The 23,794-nt window shown below is 44.3% G+C and overlaps 1 protein-coding gene across 20 annotated transcripts in view; it reads right to left on the bottom strand.

The window, feature by feature from the left end:
* The window catches only part of runx2b (RUNX family transcription factor 2b), a 123,127-nt gene that overhangs the window by 29,127 nt on the left and 70,206 nt on the right, over positions 1–23,794 (bottom strand). Inside the window, exons 1-2 of one of the 20 annotated variants that reach the window (XM_030406174.1) lie at positions 12,051–13,953; positions 11,716–11,839 (exon numbers count right to left, since the gene is read on the bottom strand). The exons of 16 other annotated variants lie outside the window; for them this stretch is intronic. In XM_030406174.1, the coding sequence (XP_030262034.1) occupies positions 11,716–11,773 (58 nt within the window). In that variant the 5' untranslated portion in view covers positions 11,774–11,839; positions 12,051–13,953. 3 more of the 20 variants (XM_030406173.1, XM_030406172.1, XM_030406175.1) reach the window with 3 other exon arrangements.

Below are 23,794 nucleotides of genomic sequence, written 5' to 3'. Positions count from 1 at the left end.
CATTAGCTCTGCTCGTATTAGTCCTTCGCTTTAATTCAGCTGTTCCACCAATCAAACCCTCCCCGGAGCCGCCTTTCCCAGACTCGGTCCCAGAGTGTCCCCGCGGCGTGCCGGTTTCCCCTTCAAACCATCTATCACTCAATCAGGTCTGATCGTGCTATTAATCAAACAATGAGCCCTCCTCCTCGGAGACCAGTTTGAAGGATTGGCTTGAAGGAAACGCAGCGTATCCAGGAGTGGTACCGGACCACAGCTGGGAACAGGAACCCCGTAAAGAGCGTTTTTCTTGGACCGAGACCCTCTGTAGGTGCTAAAGACAATACAGACACTCGGGCTAGGCCAACATTCCACTTTACACTTTTCCCTTCCTCTGTGTATTTCACTGGTCTACTTCCCCTCTGCAAACTAGCCGGCTAGTATCAAAATATTTATAGTACATCTGCAAGACATGCTGTTCTCATGTATCCAGGACCGTTTAGCCCTGTGTTCATTATGCGAGGTAAAACTAATACCAGATTTATAGGGGGAGATTTCTCTCTGTTCTCCCTGTCCGTGTAGTCGGATTGTGGATGATTTATGTGAGCTAGGGAGGCACAGGCGAGATAGATAGAGTGACTACGCGCTGAGAGGCACACAGGCAGCGGCCCAGACTAGCACTCGCAGGGGGGCTATCGGCTATCACTCGCCCGTTTCCACCACTCCCGTTATGAGGCTGGAGGAAGGCAAGACAGGACGGGCAGCGGCCGGAGTCGGGGAAGGAGAGGAAGGAGACGGGAGGCAGGGATGTATGTATGTATATGCATGGAGGCAGGGTGGAGGAATGTCCAGGTGCACTGGGTCCAAATTGATGTAAGGAGCCGTAGAGGCGGGCCAGATGGAGGGGGAAAAAGACTGTTATGGATCCTCAATTGCACACAGACATAAACATAGACGCTGTAAACCCACGCCTTTAAATGTACCATACATTTCTTGTCCCGGAGCATTTAAATGTATTAAATATACTATCTGTTTAACTTGGCCATCTTAACAGACTGGGTATCATGAATTTTACTGACAGCAAGTGAGCCCACATCGGAAACCTTGCGACGGAGCCCTGGCAGCGCTCTGCTACTTCATTTCTGGGGGGTAATCAGCGTCAAGCCTGTCAGTCAGCACGTCCAGCACTGAGACAACAGCCAATCAGATAAACAGGAAATGAAAACGCAGCACTGGGCAGGAACCGCATGCAGCCGCAGCACCGGGCGCAACGGCACTCGACTTCCGAGGGTTTGGATCTTGCTCTCCTTTTCTTTTTTCCTGATCTCTTCCTGATTCCTGTCCAGCTCGGAGGGGCTCCAAAACGCTGAGCCTGAACTCTGCGACCCGGAGCCCTACGTACTAGATCAAATTCAAAAAAGCATAAACGTCGAAAAATGGCCACGAGGAGCCTTCGATTTGCGAACGTTTCCAAGGGCGTGACATGCAGCATCTTTTTTGCTCGGTGCGCCGAATGAGTTAACAGTTTAACTCGAGGATGTCACCGTTGATGTAGCACACTCAGAGATGCCCAAAAACCTTAGCCTGTAATTACACTGAGCCTATTAGGCTACTGGTCAGAGATGACTCACGACAAGGTGGGGGTGTGGAGGGGGAAGAGAGGAGAGAAGGGTGGATGGAGTTCACTTTCAGAGCTCGCAGCCTGAGATGTCCTGAGACAAAATCAATTCCAGCCATCTTTGGAAAAGAGAGTTCAATAGAGGAAAACATCATGAAAGTTGAGGGAAAACATGATTTCACAGAAGATAAATGACTATTGTCTGATTATGTGACCCATGACCCTGTATTTTCCACACACACATACGCTCAGAACTCGCCGGTTATTCCAAGACGGGGCCTTTTCATGTCGTGTCTGCTCTGCCCCTCGCTGAGACTCAGATGACGCCAGCTTTATAGCGCCTAAATCGAGTCTCGAGCAGCGAGACTCATCGACTGCAGGGTCCCACGGGGAACGTCAATTACGTTGTGAAATGCTGTCCTTCAAACACAATCTATTCTGTGGTGTTGCATTATAGCAAAGCTGAGAATTTGAACGTCACGCACATAAAAAATCCCTCTCTGGCAAAGAGGTTGTTGGGATGTGGTCTCGGGCTGACAATTAAATTGTCCGCTCGGAATATGCTGTCACTCTGGAAGCACGAGATTTACGGCGAATAATTTCGCGAGAAGTGATCATCTCAAATGTTTTCGCTGGATTTTATGGCGTCATAGATCACTCTGATATGTTCTCGCGTCCTCCGGGGACTGAGAACTGTCCCCAGTAGTTGCAGAACTCATTTACAGACAATTAAAGAAGCTCTAAACAATCCAAACCTCCTCTGACTGAACTAAAACGTCTTCCACCAGACTTTCCTGCAGAAAGGGGACAACTCCGTGACACTTTACAAACCACACAGTATCATCGCGTAGCTTCTCTGTGGCATCTGCAGGCTGAGCACCGCAGCGTCCACCAGCTAAAAATTAACGCAAAGTCACAACACAGGTATACGGGGTTAAACGCTGTAAACATTAAACCTGTGTTTACATTGCAAGACATTCTTTTTCATCAGTAATTGCCTCACACTGTGAGCCTGATGATTGGGTAATATTTATGATAGGCCCTCGGGGTCTGTTTCCCTCTCAGTCTCTCTTATGTCTATAAAATCTTTTACCCTTGGCTCAACTGTGGCGCAGACAAGCTCCCATTAGAACCTGATTGTATATGTGCTTTTAAAGTGTGCCTCTACGGTGCCTTTAATGTGCACAGGCCATGTGCTCATGTGCGCATACACATGTGGGTGTGTATATACAGTATGTGTGTGTGTGTGTGTGTGTAGCAGTAAAGGGGCTGGCTCTGAGACTTTGGTTAACCGGACTATAATTTGGAGGCCCAGTGAAGACTCCCAGCAGCCTCTCACTGTTTGTTTACCAGAGAGACCAACTCTACTGTTTCTGCTGCATCTGCAGGGTCCTGCAGGAAAAGGGCGTGTGTGTCTGTCCGTCTGGCTGTGTGTGCATATCTGTGTGTAGGTGTAATCATGTGTGTAATGCAGTATTCATGTGAAAGTGACATTTTGTTGAATAAGCAAAGATAAAATTGTCCGCGGGCATTTTTAAAGACCGTTTGGATTACAGATGCCCTTAAATTAACATATTTTTCTAATGTAATTCTTTAAGGAGCCGGTGCTTCCAATTTAGCTAAAAAAAAACTCTGACATCCCTCCACTTCTTATTTTTCCCCTCATACAACTTTAAGCTTCACTAAATCAAGGCTACAGTACACACACACACACACACACACACACACACACAGACGCCACCCCTTCTCTGTCCCGGAATGGTAGCATTGTCATAAATAAGAAAACAAAAAGAGCCCAACTTCACAAAAAAACACCCTCACATTAAAAAGTGTTTGTCAGCAAAAAATGACTGCTATTTTTGTTTGTGCCGAGAGTAAGTCTCCTGAGACTGAACTGCTCGCTTTCTGTCCCAATTGGGGCTTTTTTCTTTCTTTTCTTTTTTTTTTTTTTCTTCCCACCAATCCTCCTCCCATGCAGGAATAAAAAGAAAACAATGCAATTCAAACGACCGGAGCTCCCAGCCTGTCATTTAGCTGTAACTTTGAATTGTCTTTGCTCTGCGTGAGCTGTTTTCTTTCTCACACACACACGCAGAATTGTTGCAGCATCCTAAAATTCCATCACGAGAGGGGAAGAAAGACAGAGGAGGAGAGGAACTTTCAAAATATCACTCTAATAAAATATTCCTGCTCCTCTGGGATCCTCCTTTGCTCATTCAGCATCAGGAGAAGTGAAGTGGAAAAGGCCTGTTATTGGTCTCCGTCCAAAAGGGAGAAAGAGAGAAAAGAGAGAGAGACCTATTTCCTTTGGGGAAAGACAGAAAATAGAATGAACGGCGCAACAGTTGACGGAAAAACTTTTAACTGCGACAACAAAATGAACTACAGACGACTGTAAGAGGGCAGCTGTCTGGGTGAGTGACAGGATTCGACTCCAGACTGAAAGCCCGCTCCAGCGAGGATCAGACGACATGTACGTATAAAGACTTTGATCACACGGCGCTGCTTGTCGGAGCAGTATGATTGGATTGAATATGTGTAAACTGGAACAGCTCAGGGATCAACATAAAACACAGCAGCTACAAGTTTCTCAAACGGTGCCAGCCTCAGTCAGAGGAAGGAGCTTTGAAACAACCTGAAGTGTAACGTAGGGGGATTTTGCAGTTTTGTAACACTGCTGTACAAGCAGAAACTTTTCTCTCTCTTTTTTTTTTTGTTTTTTTTCTTCACAGCGAGAGACACACAGACCGCCTGAAATTTGCAGCAAAGTTGTAAGACAGAAAACTGAACTGCTAACACTTCATCTCACCCCCTCATTTTGCATTTATAATAAGTATACATACAAACACACAACTAATGATTAAAACAACACAAGGACTTATTTTTTAAAATGTCTTTTTTTTTTTTTTTTTCAACAACTTAACTCCACTTTTGGAGCATTCATAACTGCTTACTACTTTCTCTATTAAATGTATCAATTATCTTCATTAATTAAGTCATTATTTATTCAGAAATGCTCTCGGCCTCACTCTGGTTCAGTGAGAATTAAGATCTGGATTTCGTAGGGTTCTTGAACCTGGTCTAATCATATTTCTACTTCAGTATCCATGACAACTGAGAAAACTTGGTCCTCCGATGAAGGCCATGGGATGTGGGTGAAAGCTCCGGGAGCAGTCTGTAATGTGAGCCATGAATTAAGACGTTTTATTTGTTTTTTTTCCAAGGTCAAAGTTGAAACTTCACGTTCAACAAGTCTTCATTTGTGAGCATCTTCTGATTAAATATAATTACGGCTATTATATCACCATTTAATAACTGTTTACACGCCGGTTACAGACGCTTCGCATTAATTAAATCGTTCACAAATACATTCATCAATCTTAAAATGTCCCAACATCTGCTTACAGCTATGCTATAGTAAACTATAAACTATTATAAGTGTTTTTATTCTTCCCTCTAAATGCTAAATGGGGGTGTTAAAGTAAAGTTTTACCACAAAACCTCTTAAATTTTTTAGTTTTAAATCCCAATTATCTGCATGCTTCTCTCTCTCCTCTCTCTCTCTCTCTCCCGAGGCCACTTTACAAATGAGAGCTACCAGTTCTCGCTTCCCTCTCCTCCCCAGAGACTTGTCAATATCAGCTACACACACCATTCAAAGTTCAAAGACTAGCATCCCACTACACACACCTACACACACTCTCCTGGCCCCTTTTGTGTCTCAGGGGCATATTTAATTTCAGTGTCTGTGCACACATTTGAATATGTCTCCATGTGCGCACGTGTGTGTGTGTGTGTGTGTGTGTGTGTTCGCGTGGATGTGTGTGTGTGCGCGTGTGCGGTTGCCACAGGTGGTATGGTTCTGGTGACTCTGCTCTGATTATTGCGGTGACCAAAAGCATCGCCGCCCCTTCACGTTTGTCATCACCCTTTTCCTGAAAGCGTGGGTGGGAGGGGAAGGATGGAGGGAGGACATAAGGGGAAGGAGAAGGAGGAAGGAAAGGGAAGAAGGGAGAGGAGGAGGGCAGATGATGGTAAATGGCCACCCCCGCGGTGCCATATGGGAGGTGGTTTGAAAGAGTTAGTCTTGAGTTGCTCGTACCGGAAGCCTCGCGAGCGCAAACCGATCCTTCCCTTTGTATCGTCGCTGTCTCACTTACTCTTTTCTCCGTTTCTTCCGTTTAATGTTTCTTTTTCGTTCTCTAATTTTCCCACATTTCGTTTCTCACTCTCACATGAAATATTAAACACGGAGCCCTTCTCTTCCACACGCACGGGGACTTCAGGGTTGTCGGACCACCATAAAAGGCTCGTGTGGGCGTCATCGAGTGGGTGGGCACTTTGATTTTCAGGTGTATTTGATCTGTTGTGTTCACACCTCGCTGCTGGCAGGGGGCCCACTGTGTGGGCAGGTAATTTGAGCAAATTAGGAGATGGGGCCTGTGTGTTATTAATGACACCCCATACCCTCCACTGCACGTCCACCTATTGTTCCCTCTGCTGCACACACCTTTCTTTTCTTCCGCTCCAAGTCCCCCGTCCCATCTGTGCCTCCTGCCCAACACCCACCCTCAGCCCCTCTGAAGGCAAAGTGTGCGGAATGCGCGCACACACATACGGTGCACATGGGACGGGGGCGTCAGGAGGGGGGATTGGTTCCAGGTGCCAGTTTGAGTGAGAGCATTAATCAAGCGGACAGATCTTCCTGTCACAGACACCTTTGCGGCGTGTGCACGCACACCCGACACTGTACATCCATGCGCTCTTATGCACAGTCCTACCTACAAACACACCAAAGTCACATTTAAAAACTCCAAATTCCTTTCACGAGCGTTTATTCAAAGCGCGCTGAGTGACAAATGATTCTGACTTGTGTGTGAAAGTGAGCGCTGATATCTGAAGACATGTTGTAACAAGGTGTTCTGATCCCCTCAGACAGCTCCACTGACCTGCTGCCAAGCCATTGATCACAGTCAGAGCCGGGTGTAACTCTTTGATGCTCCTTTATTCATCTGGTTTCATCTTTAACTTGAAAATTGAGCGAAATCCCTCCCTACGTTTTCACTCTGGCAGTTGAGAGCACGTGTTACCTAACGTAAATAATCAGAATTGCTTGAAAAATATATCTAACACGTCCAACCGGCGCTGCTCTTTTCATGACCTGTTGGTAAGTAGGTTTATATATTTGGGAGTTTGGCCTGAGTCAGAGGGGATACCGCATTCCTTTAAGATTAAACTAACAAGAGGAAAAACCTGCCCTTTTCTCCGGTGTGGGGGCAGAACAGGTAAGGCCTTGTGTAGGTGCTGTGGCCACGCTCTCGCTCACATCGTTACAGGCTGAACCCAAACATCCAGGAGGCTCGACACTCCATATTTCCCCCTTATAGAAACATGGAGCTAGAAGCGTAGCCGCCTCGGCCGCTTCGCAGGGGCGCGAGGGAGTTGGGGGGAGGGGGGGGGGGGGGGGGTACGCTAAACAATGCAGTTCAGGTTTCCTGTGGTTTGCTGTATCAGCTCCGCTCAAAACCATCTTCGGACTTAAATTACTAAAATAAAACATGAATGTTAGAGTGAAGAGAGGACGCGAAACAGGAAGAGCGGGGGTGAAAGAGGTATATGAATCTGGGTTATAATACTGGTGTTCTGTTTCATTAGGGTGAGCCGGTTCCAAGATAGACCAATTTTCAAAGTGTTAGGTAGTTACTTCCTCTCTGAGGGCTTATATCGGATAACGGTAATTCACCCAGCATGATGCAATTGAAATGGATGAAGGGCTGCAGGATCTTGTTAAGTGTGAAAATAGCACAGTGCTGCATTAAAAGCTTCACAGGCTAACGCAACGGCATTAAGCTACCTGGTAATTATGGTGCACGCAAAAAAAAAAAAATCATAGCTGTGCGTTTTTCGGTGGCGTGAGCTTGCAGGGCGATCCAAAAAACACACAGCAATTTGGCATGCGTGTAGAGTAAACACGGCAAAGATATCAAACATGTGCGTTGATTTATGAGAAAGAGATGTAAGCAATAATAGTGTTTAACAAATAGCTCTTCCGAGATGATTGTTTTTGAGTCTATTATCAACACTTTAGGCAGAAACCTACCGTAAGCACAGTCACTTGGCACGTTGCTCTATCATAATAGCGTAATTAGCCCCCCAGCTACTGAATATGGGGATAAAAGAAGGGATAACACGCAGCGCTTCGTGAGTATTTACTCTGAACTCTCCGTTTGTTGCTGCAGTCTCCGCGTTACTGCGAGCGAATGTAACCTCACCCCTGCAGTCGGACTCCCTTTTTTTCTGCCATGTTTCAATAACTCCTCACTGCTTTATTTGGGAAGGAGGAGAAGCAGAATGAGCCTCTGTGGAACGAGGCAACAAAGTGCGGTAGTGGATGCTACAGAAAGAAAAAAACCCAGACGATGAGAGTTTCTCTTGTTTCTGTCTCTGTGATGCTGATTTCATTTGTATATTCCCCCCCCCCCCCCACACTTTCAGACATTAAGGTATAGAATATGCTCTGTACAAGCACCTTCACAAATCGAATGAAAAAAACAGACAACTTTCACATCCACAGAGGGAAAAGGACGGAATTCCAGGCCATTCAAATCACAGGTTCTAGTGTTCCCAGGATGCTCTCATTTAGACCGTAATAACTGCCTACAGCCGATTCAGAGCCACAATCAACCCACCATTCACCGTTGGTGCACATGAGTGAAAAAAACATAGAGCAATTAATCTATCTTTGATTAAACAATGATCACATTAACGCGCCGCACCTCCCTGATTACCCTCAGGAATCATGGAGACTAATGGGGAACCTCCAGCACTAATAAGTCCTAATAGCTGGCGCAGAGTGCAAACACACACAGCACCATTTTACTCCATCAATATGACCCTGCTGGGATTAAATAACATGTTTGCCTCTGAGGTACAATTAAGCATCGCTAAATAGAGTTCCTTTGAGCCTGGAGTTAAGGGAAGAGTCTCCTCTACACAGTAGCAGCCAGTGAAGCGCTCGGATTTTTCCCCTTGGCTCTTTCAAATTACCTATTGATGAGTGGGCTTCACGTCTCTCCCTGGCTGGCTGGGGGGGGGGAGAGAGAGAAGGGAGAAGGAGGGAGGAGGGGAGGATGTCTGGTTCACTTTTAAGATGTCTCCAAGAAGCAGGCCTGTGGTTAGATCTAAGGCAACACTTATGCAACAGAAGCTGCCTTTCTCGACTACATATACGGTTTCCCTGCAAATTATCTGAGATTTTTCTTTTGGGGAAAGTTTTCCGCCCCGGAGTCTTCAGATATTTACCCACATCGTCCCCGCTTCTCTTTTGATCGTGTTGATTTGGGTCCGTCTGTGTAAGCACTTTTTTTTTTTTTTTTTTTTTTTTTCTTTGCTATACTCTGACTGCAACAACTTTACTGAACGATAATTGCTCCCATGACTTAATTGTCTATATGTAATTAAGTTTGTAATAGAGAAAATAGGCATTTAAACGTTCCCCAGAGAGGCACGGTGGTTGAGTGGGTGCCACACATGTTGAAGATTACTCTGCCCTCCCCATCTGATCTGCCAGTCCTGAGGAGTTATAAAAAATGTATCTGAGGCAATTAAATGAAAATAGCTTGATGTGGATGCCAAGACAAATTTTAATGAGCCCCCTTTTTTTCCTCAATTTGGAAATATTTGCCCACTCCCTAAAGCCAGCTTAATTTATCGCTGGGAATGTACGCTCAGACCTAAATTAAAAATGTCCTTAAATGCAAATGGACAGACTGGATGGAGTAATGTGGCTTTCAAACTAACAAAAACAATATTTTTGTGACTTGGGCTTTCAGCAGACTGGCTGATGCCGGACAAAACGATCCAGGGTGAACGTGGGAGCGGGAGAAACTCGGGAGAAAAATATATACAATCAACAAAGCACAGAAGACGTGAGCTCAGTTGGGTCCCGTCTTTTGTATGAGTTGTGAGGAAAAGATGTTTAGTCCTTATACCTCAAAGTGACGATTAACAGAAATAAACATATGGATTAAAAGCGAAAATCTATGGTGTACATTTTATCTCAAATTTCAGCCTATTTTAGTTTAATGAATTCTCAAAATCAAACTCAGTTTCACTCAAAGTCTCTTTTTGTTGGAACCCCAAAAAAATAAATGTAAAAAATGTTTAGGACGTCAATCTGAATTTTTGTCAGTTCTGATACAGCGCAGTACACTTACATCTATTTATTTTAAACCATAAATACAACAGAAAGCGCTGGTGGTCTTGCAAAATCACACTGCGCTGTCAGGGGGACTTTCTGCGGTTGCACTGACAGATTTACAGCCCAGATGTTCATAAACAGGGGCGACATCAATGGGCCGCAGCACAATATCGCCCAACAATACATTATACGAGGAGAATCGATCCGTGATTATCTTCCCTCTGAGCCTCTCCACCTGAACATCTGTACACATCTGCTCCGCTCTCTCTCTCTCTCTCTCCCCTCTCTGCCTTTCGACCACGGCATGCTTTTCATTTCCTGCAGCGCTGCTCCTCTCCCCTCGTTTCTCCCGCGCTCTCGACCCCTGAGACACACCGAGGGGTCAGGGGTTAACATGGTAATAGGTGGTGGTGATTGGTGGAAGACGCTCACTCTCTCCCGGCTTTCAGAGCGTATTAGGAGCCACCCTGCTTCTGTGTGGAGCCCAGAACAGCTGTGTCTGACCACGGAGCGACTTCTTAAAAACATCTTTTAAACATTTGATTTGGACAGAAGAGCGGAGGCTATGGACCGGAGCGTGGGGAGAGAGAGAGAGAGAGACAGACAGACAGAAGGGAGGAGGGGGGGTTTATTAAACTGAGCCTGTCTATTTCTTGTGTCGCACAGGAATGGAAATGTTTGTTTAAATTTGAAAATTCATCTGGTAAACCTAAAACATCATTTATTTTGTTGATTAAATTAGACTGTGTAGAGAAGCTGTCACAATAGAACACAGAAAACCCAAAACAGAGGCTGCAAAACTGCGAGTTGGCCTTCACAGGTCATTGGAAATCATAAAGTTGACACTGCTACTGTTCACAGGTCTCGGAAGTTTTGCGGTCCCATTTCCTACGGATCCACTCTGGAATCCAAGCGGGATCCTCAAGACATGATGATCACGAAGAATGAACTGAATTAAAAAGAGTAATCGTCCAATTCTTTGAAAATGTAAATATTTTCACGGGAAGCTCGCCGTCATCAGAAGTTTATTGAGCAGAAAAAGAAAAATTACACTTCATCTTTTTTATTATTGGTGGGGAAGCAATAAGTAAGATTAAATTGTTTTAATTTCGAATGAATCATTCCAGCACTTGAGTTACGAATTCACACGATGGAAGTCGACACATCTTGCTCAAATTGGATTTATGTCTGTCGATTTAAAAAAGCTCCCCGGAGGATGAAGAAATTGACACCCATTAATTAATGACAGCGGCGCGACCGAACAATTTCAGGAAGCGATCACAGACCTTTTTCTTGGCAATCTAATCAATACGTCTTTCCCTACGCGCAATGGAGACACCCAACACACACAATCCAGTGATCCCCACATCTTGTTTCAATGCTCGACTGTAAACTCTCTGGTGCAGCGTCTGTTTACGTTTGTCAAAAATATCACCCGTGCTTTTGTTTTTGGTTCCGCAATGGCATCGCTCTGTAAATCTGAGGGTATGTTGCACAAACATGTCATCTCCCTCTTTCAGGAATATTTATAAACATCACGTAGAGTAAATACTGGAATCTCTAAATGCGAAGAGGGGTTTTTTCTTCTTCTTCTTCGTCGTCTTCTTCTTTTTTTTTTTTTCTTTTTTTTTTGTATTTGCGCACCACAAAAAGCCTTGATGATAGTTGGGTCTTTCTTCCACCACAAAAGCTTGGACCTTGATAGCAGGGTCCTCGATGACCTCAGCTGATCCCCCTCCACTCATCTGGACCCAAATCCTTCAATCGGATCCAAGAAACGTACCCCCTTTTTTTTTTTTTTTACCCGAAACCCCCTCAATTCCCCAATCCAAACCTCAACACCTGACCCCGAGTCCTCACCATGACCCGGAGCCCCTGACCAAACTCCAGACACAACAGCAAGCAGCGAAGCAGTACTCACCCCAGAAGAAGTTTTGTTGACATGGTGTCACTGTGCTGAAAAGGCTGTTAGATGCCATAGCTGCCTCTGGTTGCAGCAAGCCCCACTTTTGTTCCTCTGTGGTTTCCGTGACCCTTGACACGTCCTAAACCAAGAGCACGCAGCGTGTCATGAAGAAAAAAAATGGAAAAGCCATCCACAAGACATGCTTTTACGTATCAACTATTTGGATGACCACAAGTAACAACCAGGTCTGGTTTTATAGTGAAAAAAAAATTGCAGAGGCAAATATCGCCTTTGCGGATAGATCAGATGGTGTCGGACTTGCTTGCTTGGCGAGTGTGGTTGGAACGTACTTACTCGCTTAGCGCCGTCCTTGTGACTGGTGCTGGCCCGCGACGATTAACCATTTACACTCCAGGTCGCCCTCAAACACCAACCCCGAGCCGCACGTCTGTGGTTCTGTGGTTGTTTGGGAGGCGAGCAGAGCCCTCACACAACCCAAAAGGCACCAGCTTTAAAACTCGTCTCTTTCCTGCCCTCCATGTGCCGTCACTGGAGAGCCTGGGTCACATGCCCTCTGACGTCATCACGGCACAGCAGTCGAGTGGGACAGCCTACTGTTGTGGCTTTCTTCCCTCTCCTCTCTTCTCCTCTCCCTGGACTTTTTTCTCTCCTCTCCTCTCCTCTGGCTCCCCTCCTTCTCTCTTACGCGTGGTTCGGCAGCGTTTCCAGGCTCTCTGGGGGATCGGGGTCTGGCGCTCCCATGAGTCAGGAGGCTTCAGTGGGGGCAGCTTGTTCAACCGCCCATGCCTCCTCAGCATATGGGGAACAGCGCTCTCTCGGCTTCGTTCTCCCCTTCACTCTTTCATCCCCCTCCCTCTATGTCTCCCTCTCTCTCTCTCTCTCTCTCTCTCCCTCTCTCTGACTCCGCTGCTCCTTCCCTCAACTCCTTTAACAGGCTGCTGTGCTGCTCCCGTCTGCCTCTGAGCAGGGAGAGCTGAGCTTGGTAAGATTTGAGGGTGTGAGTGAGGAGCGAAAGGCTGGCTGGCTGGCTGGCTGGCTGGCTGGCTGGCGGTGTGAGACTGGGTGTGTTTGTGTGTGTGTGTGTGTGTGTGTGTGTGTGTGTGTGTCTGTGTATGCATGTGCAGCAGAAAGATTTGAGAAGGAGAGAGACAGAGAGGCTGGGTGAGTGTGTGTGTGAAGAGTGAGCGGAGGTGGTGTGAAACTGCTTATTTACAGAGTCTAAAGAGCTGCTTCACTGTCACTTTTGCAGCCTGAATTTGTTCTTTCTCCAAGGCTTTCTTTTCCTGCTGTTTCACACTCTTCAGGTAGCCGTGCCACAGACAGTTGTCACGATATTGTGCTCATGCCTTAATAACAGCGCGTCTGCATGTGCACGGAGGCATGCTTTGCTTAAATTGGCTCTCATAGAAGCGACAGACGGGGGCGATTCCTGTAAGCGGCCGTAAATCAAGCCCACCTGTCTTCTCCTGAAAGGGATGCCTTCTCACAGTGTCTCTCTCAAACACACACACACACACACACACACACACACACACACACACAAACACGCACACACGCTATAACACAAGCAAGAGAGGCCTGCCAACATGCAGTGTCGGGCAGGCAGCTCATGACAATAAACGGTGAATCATCACACTCCTTTCACACACACACACACACACACACAGACTCCCACGCATGCACATGGAGTACACACCCTGGCGCGTCCCCGGAGCAGCGTCACGGCTCGTCTTTGATCAGCGATCATAGGTGTTTGTTTCAACAGATCAAAAACACAGACGGGGTGTTAGTGCAGAGGAAGGAGGAATGTGTGGAATGAAGCTGGGAGTTCAGTCAGGTTGGAAAGTCTTCAGGTATCACACACTTCTTGTCACTGGCCGGTGGGCAAGTGTGACTAAGCGGTGCAGAGAGGAACAGTGCCTCTGGCTTTTTTTTTTTTTTAATTTGTTAGTTCCAATGAATCTCAACTTTTAATGTTGTACGTGTAAATCTATCAATTTTTTAATAACTGTGGGATAATACAATACGTATTATATTACATGTTGTGATGTGTAGTCACGCAAGTTTGATGTGTCATGAGATTGCAACACGCCTCCTGTTCAAAAGATTTTCATCAGAACTACTTTATATTCAAGAAATAATCCCAAGGAAAATTGTTCACATTGTGTATTGTGCATAAGTATTGTGCAAGTATAAAAAAAACAACTTTACTGCAATAGAACTGAGACATTTCTGAAAACCTGTTGAAATAAACAAAATGAAAAAAAAAACCTTTTCAAAGCCAAGATACAACAACAGGTAAGTGAGAAAATGATTTGTATAAATAGTTTGAATTGTTAAAGGGTCAGCTGTAAGACCGTCATTAAGAAATATATATTTAACTAGACGTTAATCAACAGGTAATTGTTAAAAAACAATCAAAATGCTTTCTAAACCTTTTCTTTTTATTGCAACTGATGTTCAGAACACCTTGAAAATGGTTAATAAATACTGTGTTGTTCATCTATAAACATTATTTTGAAGGCCATTATAAAGCTGCAACTGATGTTTTAAAACCATTTTCATTGTTTGTTATCTGTGTTAACGTAACTATAAGATGAAGTTTAAATAACTCTGAATTTAACATTTATTCATGATGGTTATTATAAAGTGTGAACATCTGTATATTTACACTGTTTGGGTGTGTTTTTGCACTTGAATTTGTCGTTTCTAACAGTAACATTTGGTCATTTGTCTTAACATCTTGACTAAAAATGTAGTAATAGGTCATTATATATAGCATCAATCCTTTAAAATGTTTAAGAAGTGAGTACTTTTCTTCCTCTTTTCTATGTGGTAGATCCTGAGATAACAGATAAAATCAAGGTTCATCAATTTTTTTTGCTGTTAATCCATTTGAGGTCAATCAACAACTTGGTAATAAATAAGAGGTTTGAGCTAAAAATACGAATACAAACATTTGTCCGTGTAAATAAGTGATAACAAATCAAGAAAAACTACAGAACTAAACATGTCGCGATCTGGCAGTGGACGTTTACCCCGTTTTAATTTCATATCTTAATATCCTTAATTTAGTGTCCGCAAAAAAAAACCACCGAAAAAAACGAATAAAATTGTCAAACAGGAAATGCAAACAATCCTCCCAAGATTCCACGGCACAACAGCATTTCCACAAGTCTCTGCCACCGGCCTTATTTTTGTGCAGCGAAACATTTTCTTTGGCTTCCTGCTTTGTAAATATTTGCAGTCTAAAACAAGAACATGGCTCTTGAGTTGCAAAGCGCATGTTACAGAATCCTTAGGGAGAGGGCTATTCAGGTGCTGCGAACACACAGAACGCACACAGATTTAATCCATCATGTCACCCGTGCAGTTTACCTTGATGCTGAATATATTCAAAAACCCGTTCTGTAATAATGGCTAGAACTATATGTCTTGGAGAAGTGCAGTGGCAAAGACTAGGCTGTACATCAGGATTAGTTTGGTACGTGAAATCGAAGTGTTTCAACAATAACATTTAAGGTCACGTATAAACACTTTTCAAGGGTTCATGCGAATGGGAAGCCTCTGCTGTCAGAAGCGCTCAGCTTTAGGACAGAGTGCAGCAGCGCCGCGAGCTCCGTCTCAGCCGCAGTAAATCACACAGTTTGATGGGGATATAATTTGCACATCATGGTTGGATCTAAAATACTGAATGAAAATAAAGCATAAATGTCAAAAACGCGACTCATATGGCAGGAAACATCACTTCTTGGGTGGCATCGCATGTGGTAAACAACCTTGATGGTGAAAATCAGCACAGTGATGATGTTGCAGTGTCGGATATCGCTGCGTGAATTCTTTAAGAGCTGCAGAGATTTAAACTACACAGAGCGGATGATGTTTTCCCCCATATACGGTAACAAAGTTTAGCTAAAGTCGGCCAAATATTGTTTTTTGCTTGCCCAACTTTGGGTCAGCACCGCGGTTCACCCACCTTAAGGAAACCACAACAAACCCGTTGCCATGACTGAAACCTGGACCACAACCTCCACTCTTGTCTATAAGCAAGTCTAGAGATTTAACTCAACTCACCCCTGATGTAATCCAGAAAGCATGCAAATTAAAGGTTCGGATTTTGTTTTCAAAAAAGTATAATGTTTTTGGGACGTAAACAGCCCGGTTTAAAAAAATGCATTTATTGAACGTATTCCAGCCTGATTGGAGGGGATTTTAGCAATTACGTTGCTCGAAGAGAGAATCATTTTGGGTTTATGTGACGTGTTTTTTAATGGATTTAACATATCGAATCATACCGCGTACGTATATAAAAAGCAGCGGAGGGGGTTAAATACAAAAAAAACCCCCAAACGTTTCACTTGAGAGAGCTGCTGCCAGCGTGGATGGGCCTTCGTTCTGCTGTACAGACAATTTTTGTAATATATGTACTCCTCGCTGTCAGAAAAACATAAAAAGGCTTAATGTGAAGGTAATAATGTTAAAGGCTGGAATATGATGTGGAATATAATATTTCATTCATTACTGGTTCTCCACTGGTGGCCGTATACTACACATACTATACTTGTGTGCGTGTGTGTGCGGAGCTGAAGAGCCTGGCCGTACTCTGAGCTCCGGCCAAGGTCTGCCCTGAGGACTGTGGTCGATGGCCCACCCTGCCAGACACTTTCTCTCTCCTACCACTCAGGACCACACACCTTCAAATGGACTCGCTTTGTTATCACAAGCTCTCACAGAAACATAATAGAGGTATCATGTGCTGGAACATGCTTAAGATTACACATGCTATTAACGCGAGTTTGTAACGCGGCGCCGCTGAATACGCCGGACCGCTTCCCCCTCCCGCGCTTTTGTCGCAGCAGATGAACCTCGCAGTGGACTGTTTTCATAGAAAATTATTTCTCGCAGCGGAGTATTCCTGGAAAAATATCGGAGGATAATGACACCTAAGATGAGCTAAAATTAAGTCAGACTGGGGCTGTGAGGCTGTCTGTATTCGTCTCTCTGCGAAAGCTAAAAATGATGTGACATAATTAGCCCGGTGCAGACATTACACACGTGGAGGTATTACAGTATTAGAAAAGGAAGGGCTTATTAATAGCCCCTTTGGCTCGTGTTGTGTACTCTCTCTGGCGGGGCATCAGAACGGACTGGGCCGGGCGAACAGGCAGGTACAGTGATTCACTTTAACAGGCGACATCTGTAAAACGCCAAGGTAGTTTACACTGCGGCCGAGCCCGAATTAACGTGCTTTCATTGGAAACAAACACCACTTGCAATCAGCTTCTGTTGGCCGCTGTGCCGCTGGTGTGAACGTAAATATCTCCTTACAGTGCTGCTGAGGCGGGACGGTGACCTGCAGCCGTAGAACGGAGCAAGAGTCACGGAGGGTTTCACTTCGGCGCCGTCCAAAACTCATGGAAGTGCAGAAACTTAATCTACGCCGCCGCGTCGCCAGGGAGGATGTTGATGTTCTATGTGAATTGTTTGGTGAGGTACGGTATGGTACGATCTTAATGAAAAGCCGATATTTTTCTTTTGGAGTCCAGCGGTGGTATCTACATCTTCCAGTGACTTTAGGCCCTTTCTTGTGGTGTCTGGACAGCTGTTTTTGGAGTCACAGCTATGAGGGAAAATAAAGTCGGCCTTTAAGTAATAAGGGGGAAATGTTTAATATCGAATGGCGCGCGCACAACCTAAACACACATTAAAAATAGCTCTTGGAGTTGTGATTGCATAAAATCGCGCAAAAAAAAGAGAGAGAGAAAAGTCAGATCATTGGTGGAGGCTGCGATGAGGAGGCTGTGGCTGACCGCCGAGAGACTGAGCCATGTCTCTTTTTTTTCTTCCTCCATTCCTCATTTTAATCAAGCGCCCGGTCCAGGATAAACAGTGCCTACCTACACTGCAGTTCAAACAGCGAGGCCCGCCGAGACCCGCGCGATGATTTCTAAATGTTCACTGACAAGTTGGTTTAATTTGTGTGCTAAGTAGATGGAGGTGGACTTATATATATATCTTCTCTCGCTTGGCGCGCATACCGCCCTCCTGCTATTTCTCCACGTCTGTGAAACTTTATGGTACTTGTCTGCATGAAAAGCGCACTGGTCCTCCACGCGTCCTGCTGTCTGGTTTATATATGCCATGGTGTGTTAAAGGTGAGGACAGGTCCAGCCGCCGAGACCCGCGATGAGACTTCCAGGCTTCTTCAAACCAAACACGAGCTGACCATGACTGAGGACTTTGAGATGCTCCTGTTTTTTACTCCACTCAGGCTCTCCCTGCAGCCCATGTCCATCGAGGCTGGTACAGTACAGTTGCGGCCACTGTCAACCCTGTCATTGTGTGGTCGGTTGTCAACAGCTGAGAGATTTTACAATAGCCGCTGGGCCGAGGTCGCTGGAGTTCAAGCGGCTGAACTGCTAAGTCAGCATTATAATTACATCGCGCTGATGATACAACTCCACTACAAGGTCACATGACGCCCCCGGGTCACATGATGCCGTCACTCTAGGCAAATGTCAATAACAGAAAATGACTGTGTGTCATGCATGCAGCGAGTGTGAGGAGGAATACGTTAACTCTGCGCTGGCCGTGACTCAGATCTGCGGGTCACAAACAGCCAATCGCGACCTGAATGAGCTTATACATAAGCTGCCCATTATGTGTCTCAGAAACTCAGTTTACTTGCTAGTCGAGAACAAAGTGCGCCTGATAAAGGCAGACGGCTCACTGGAGAAACAAGCCATTATGAGGAGGAGTTCGGCACTGTGTCACTGACAATGGGGCAAACAAAAGGCTCTGTTGTCTTCTGCAGCCGGTGGGTTATTTTTTTTTTTTTTCTGTGGGGCTTTTGTGATGGATAATTGCCCTCCTCACATGATTTCATAATGCTGTGACTCGTCTTTCAGTCCCTGTGTAACACAATAACAAGATAAAAAAAGAGGGGATCTAAATCTGAATTTTTGACATTGTTTAGAAGTGGCCGCTCTCCTCCGTTGTGGTGTATAATTTTAGAAAGATGTACGAGCAGGACGCTGACTTGAACCAGTCACAATACAGCCTGGAGGCCGGCTCCCAGAGTTCACTGGCTGTATTGTCTTTGGATAATCATTTTTTCAAGCGCTCACACAACTGCACAATAGTTTTATGGCTTTATATCTTAGAGCTGTCTGATTATCAAATTCAAATCAGATGGGAATACTGCAACTCAACCTAGACTCACACTAATAAAATAAGTTACGGTATCTAGCATTGTACAGCTGGATTGCATCTGGCATTTATATCTGTTTTAATTCCTAAATAGTAGTTCAATACAGCTGTTTTTTATTAGGATTTATTAGCTGATGTTTATCACCTGAGCCTCTTTTATGATTCATGTTTCTTTCTTGCTGACAGCAGTTCACTACGGTCTGCTTAGTATAAACCAGTCTGTGTTGCTACCCCAAGGACTGGGCTGAGCTGTAAAAAACCGTTCCCAACACAAAGCCGTCTGCACATGTACTGTACGTGCACAGAAGTAACCCCCGGGGGCATTGTCTATTAGATGCTTGGTAGGTAACGTTTCTTCTGAGTCAGCAGAGATCAATCCAGGACAAGCCAGCCGAGGAATGTATTTACTCCTGCTGAAAAAAAACCCAAACACTTAACACCCAAACAAAGAGCACGAAACACATTATCACGCATGCTGGAATTCGACTAATCCAACAGCATATTGACACGCAGGAATGCGCACATAACTGCACAGCTAGGTGAGAGCGCGCTTATGAGCATCATTCTCCAAAAGACCCTGCATTCCTGTATGTGCCGTTGAAGCGTGCATGTAGATTAAATATGCTTGTAAAAAATTAGAGGCGTTCTGTGCTGCTGGGAGTCGTTTTAAAATGAAAACTCGAAAAAAAGGCTCAGTGAGACAGAGGTGGGTGTTCTGCGTCGGGATAAAAATGTGACACAAGAGAAAATCCGAGTTTACACCTGAAATAAATTTTGTGAACTTTTAAGGCTGTCAGGTTGTTTTATGTGTTCAGATCCTTTTTCTTCAGTAAAAGCAGTGCTGTCATTACATGCACAGATGTGAAAAAACACCATTAAAAAGGTAAAAGTCCTGAAATGAAATGTTAGTATAGCTGAAGTTAAAGTCCTGACAGCAAAATGAACTTACAGTATTACAAGTAAAACTACTTACTGTGCAGACCGATGGCCTGTTGCATTTAACTGATCCAGATGGTTGAAATTAAGTGAATTTAATCTGCCTCATGAATACTTTAACTCTTAATGTTTTACTGATCATGTGTTTTCCTCTGTCAAATATCAAACATCTGTCAGATTATTGTAGCAGTGTAAGACTACGTTTACCTTTAAAATGCAGTGAAATATAAGTGTTCTTAAAGGGGCAATACGTAGTTCTGAAAGTTTACATTTACAATATTCATAAGAAAATAATAAGTTCCGTTACAATCCAGTATACATTACAAACAAGCTGTTCTCAGAGGGGGATTAGGGGCTCATGTTTGTAGTTACGGAGAGGTGGTGACTTCAAAGGGTCGCACAAATATAAGTAAATGTTGTTTTTGGACAGTTATTTATTAAGTTTATTCCCCTTTTTCTCTTGTTCTCTTTCTCTTAAACTACGTATTGCACATTCAGGTGAAGCACTGTTAGTTTTGTGTACAGTGCTTGAGTAAAAGTCCATTTCACCACGAGGGTTACTTCTCTCTTTATCTTGTTTTTTGTACAAAACTACTGTTCAACTTTCCAAAGAACAGTAATAACAATGCTTTACAACAACAACAAAAAAATCATTTCTGGGCGTAGATTACTGAATGGAATATTTCAGTGTGTATTTTGTGTCCTAGGGGTTTAAACACAGACTGTTCTCATAACATTTTGACATAAAATGATGACACATCAGAGCTCCATGTTGCTGACTGTCCGGTTTTGTAAATTAAAAACTCAAAGATCAAACATTTCCAAGTGTCTCTCTAACAACTTAGATCCATCACAAATATTACTATATTTGGTAAGCATCTTAAATGTTGGAAAGTTGGAGCCACTTATGAATGAGGGAGGACTGAAGTGTGCCTTGTGGCAAGCAACACATTTTAAATGCAGCAGGGAAAATCATTCATGAATCCTAAATCAGCAAAAAAAAAAGACTTGACTTCCAGCAGCATGCCTCCCTGTGGTAGAAGCGCAACCTTATAATAAAGACAAGAATCAGATACTTCATCCAACAAAAATTAAAGAAGTATAGCTGCGCTTCTCCCTCGAACAGTAACCTCACACATTGTTGCCTCTCCAAAATTATTTCACAGATGGCGGTTTTGGGATGTGTATTTGTGAATTACAATGACTCCTTTTTTTTTGCTCTCAAAACATTCCAGCAGCCTGCGAGATGAAATGCTGGAATCTGAGGCATGATGCTAATTTGAAGACAGAATAAATCTATAAATCTGACTTAGTCTCTCGCCCGGGGATATACAGCCATGATAATTACAGGTTGACTTTACAGACATGCAGACATCTCTCATCTGTATTGCTAATAGTATAACCAGCAGGCTGCTACGTGCTTACTCAATGTCTAGCGGCAGGGGTGAGCAGAGGTAAGCTTCAACAATGATATCATTATAAGGTAGAAAATCGGTTGACTCAAATTGCACATTGTTATGACAAAGATTTATGGCTCCTTAAAAATAATTATCTGTTTGTTGTTACACTGCGCTGTCAGTTGTAAGGTGACCCATTAATTATCACTCATAAATAATTCGGAGATAACACATATCTTTTGCAGAAAAGGTAAAAAAAAAAAAAAAAAAGGCCTGTTGGTCAGTCTGCGCCATGGCATGAGCTGGCAGCCCAAATTAAAACATGGTGAAGCTTTGGTTCCTTTGCTGACAAACAAACAGTCATCTCCCCCCCCCCTCCACTGGCAGCACGGCTATCTGAGGAAGATCTAACACAAAGCATAACGGATGATCTGGGAGGACAGTGCTGCATCTGGTTGTAGTTAAATCCTTGTTTTGCTGTGTCCTTCAGACGTGGTGCCACAGGCCCAACTGCTCAAGCAAGTAGAGTTCATATGGACACAAAACCAACATGTGGTGCCTGGAAGACTCCCCACAGAGGTCAGTTTCAGGACTCACCGGCCCAGGAGACAATGATCGGGATGGGGTGGATCGGATCTCTGGTGCAGGCCATGAAACGAACACTAGAGAGGCTTGAGGCATTAAATAGACCGTCGGCCACGTGGGGAGCTTTTATTGAGCTAGAATTCTAGAGACGAAGCAAAATGCAGGCCTGCTCAGATTTAATCGACGCTGTTAAAAAAAAATGCATCCTTTTCCTGTTTCTCGTTTTATTTCTCCATGAAGTTTTGACTTTCCTCGGCTCATTGGGTGGGCTGGATGGGGTCCACGCCGGGGAGACCAGTCAGAACAGGTGAGTCTGCCATCCGAACCAATCAAACCCTCGCTTTCTCTGAGACGTGACGAATTTCTACGCGCAGTGCTAACATGCCCTCTCCTCTGACATCGGTTCCACCCTGGATTGGTTCGGCCTTCTCTGCCTCTACCTCTGCATTCGTAGGAGTTCATCAGAGGCAGTTATATTGTTTTTGCATGGTCAGACTTTTCCGGGTATTTTTGCGGCCTCCTGTTTGCACACCTGGCGGAATTGTGAAAGTTTGTCTTGGGTCATGTGTGTTTACCCACCCCAGGCCCCAGAGGTGACCCCATCACGCCACCGACAGGGAGGCCAGCACTTGCGTGTGGCGATTTCCAAAGTGGCCAGGCTTGGAGACGAGCCACACTGCCTGTGCTGCCTTTCAGCAATCTGGCCCCGCTCTACGCTTGGAGGAGAGGGGTGGGGAGTGGGGGGGGGGGGGACTTATTGGCAGGGCCCTGCAATGTTTTCAGAAGCACAGACTTCTGGCAGCATCGCTCAATATGATGGAGAAAAATGCCTGCTGCTAATGAAAGCCAGCAGTGTCTCTCGAATTGGACTACAACCCGAAAGGCATTATGTAACTGAGATACCGTAAACATTTCAAAATTGTCTCTCAACAAATTATCAGTGTTTATTTTTTCCACATTATATCTGATATTTTTGAAACAGTTTGTAATTAAAGGAACTGCTCTGAATGTAGACTAAGTTTCTTTTGAAACCAAGGACATTTTGCCTGCAATTATTTTTCTATTTCATTATCAAATAGTGCTTTGGCCAACAAATTTCAGGAGGGCAAGTACAGGGCACAGATTCGGGATGTGGAGATGTTATTTGTAAGGATCTAATTTGTATGAATAAATAATCAAAATAAAAAAGATTGACTCTGTGGTTTAGGGTCAATGTTAGATGTTTTATTTAGCATGTGTAATTTTGAATTCAATCGGTGTGACAAAATCAAGATCCTGTCTTATCATAGACTGCTGCATCTGGTGAATGCTCCTCTTTCACTGGTGTTTTGATAGTGGTGTTTTTTGGCCTGAGCTCAGCGCTGCACCTACAGTATGTATTAGTCAAATATTTATCTTGTTCCGAAATACGTGGCTACATTGAGATGGGAATAGGGTAAGATGATTTAATGGGCACACCAGAGGGCCTTCTTGGGTGCCAAAGTTTTGCAATTTTGGTGGTCTTCTCTCAGACATCAGACATCCGAAAGGGCCGTTTAGGAGACCACGAGATGCCATGATTCAAGGCTCACTGAGGGGACATGAAAGTGTGCAGAAGATGGAGGGGTCTGGATGGCAATTACTGATCATCAAGGCACATTTCAAAGGGTGACTAAATTGTTGAGAGCCTTGCATATGATAGATTTACTGTTTTTTCCCTTGGTGTCTTCCCTAAAGAGTCGGGGTGGGGAAGCAACATTTTTATGTCTGCACAGACATCATCACTACACAATAAACTCTCCTCAAGTGGCTCTTCTTCGCTGGAGGAGGATATTATTAAGTTTATGAAGGTAATCAAAATGTACATTTGAAATGCGGACGCATTCCAGCCTGTCCAACTTCCATATTTGCTGTACTGTTTACCGACTGTTGCTCAGGCAAAGCACAGTACAACCATTTTATTCCAC

This window comes from Sparus aurata, chromosome 22 (genome assembly GCF_900880675.1).
Source record: "Sparus aurata chromosome 22, fSpaAur1.1, whole genome shotgun sequence".
Classification (NCBI taxonomy): domain Eukaryota; kingdom Metazoa; phylum Chordata; class Actinopteri; order Spariformes; family Sparidae; genus Sparus; species Sparus aurata.
This window is presented reverse-complemented; position numbering and strand designations above follow the sequence as displayed.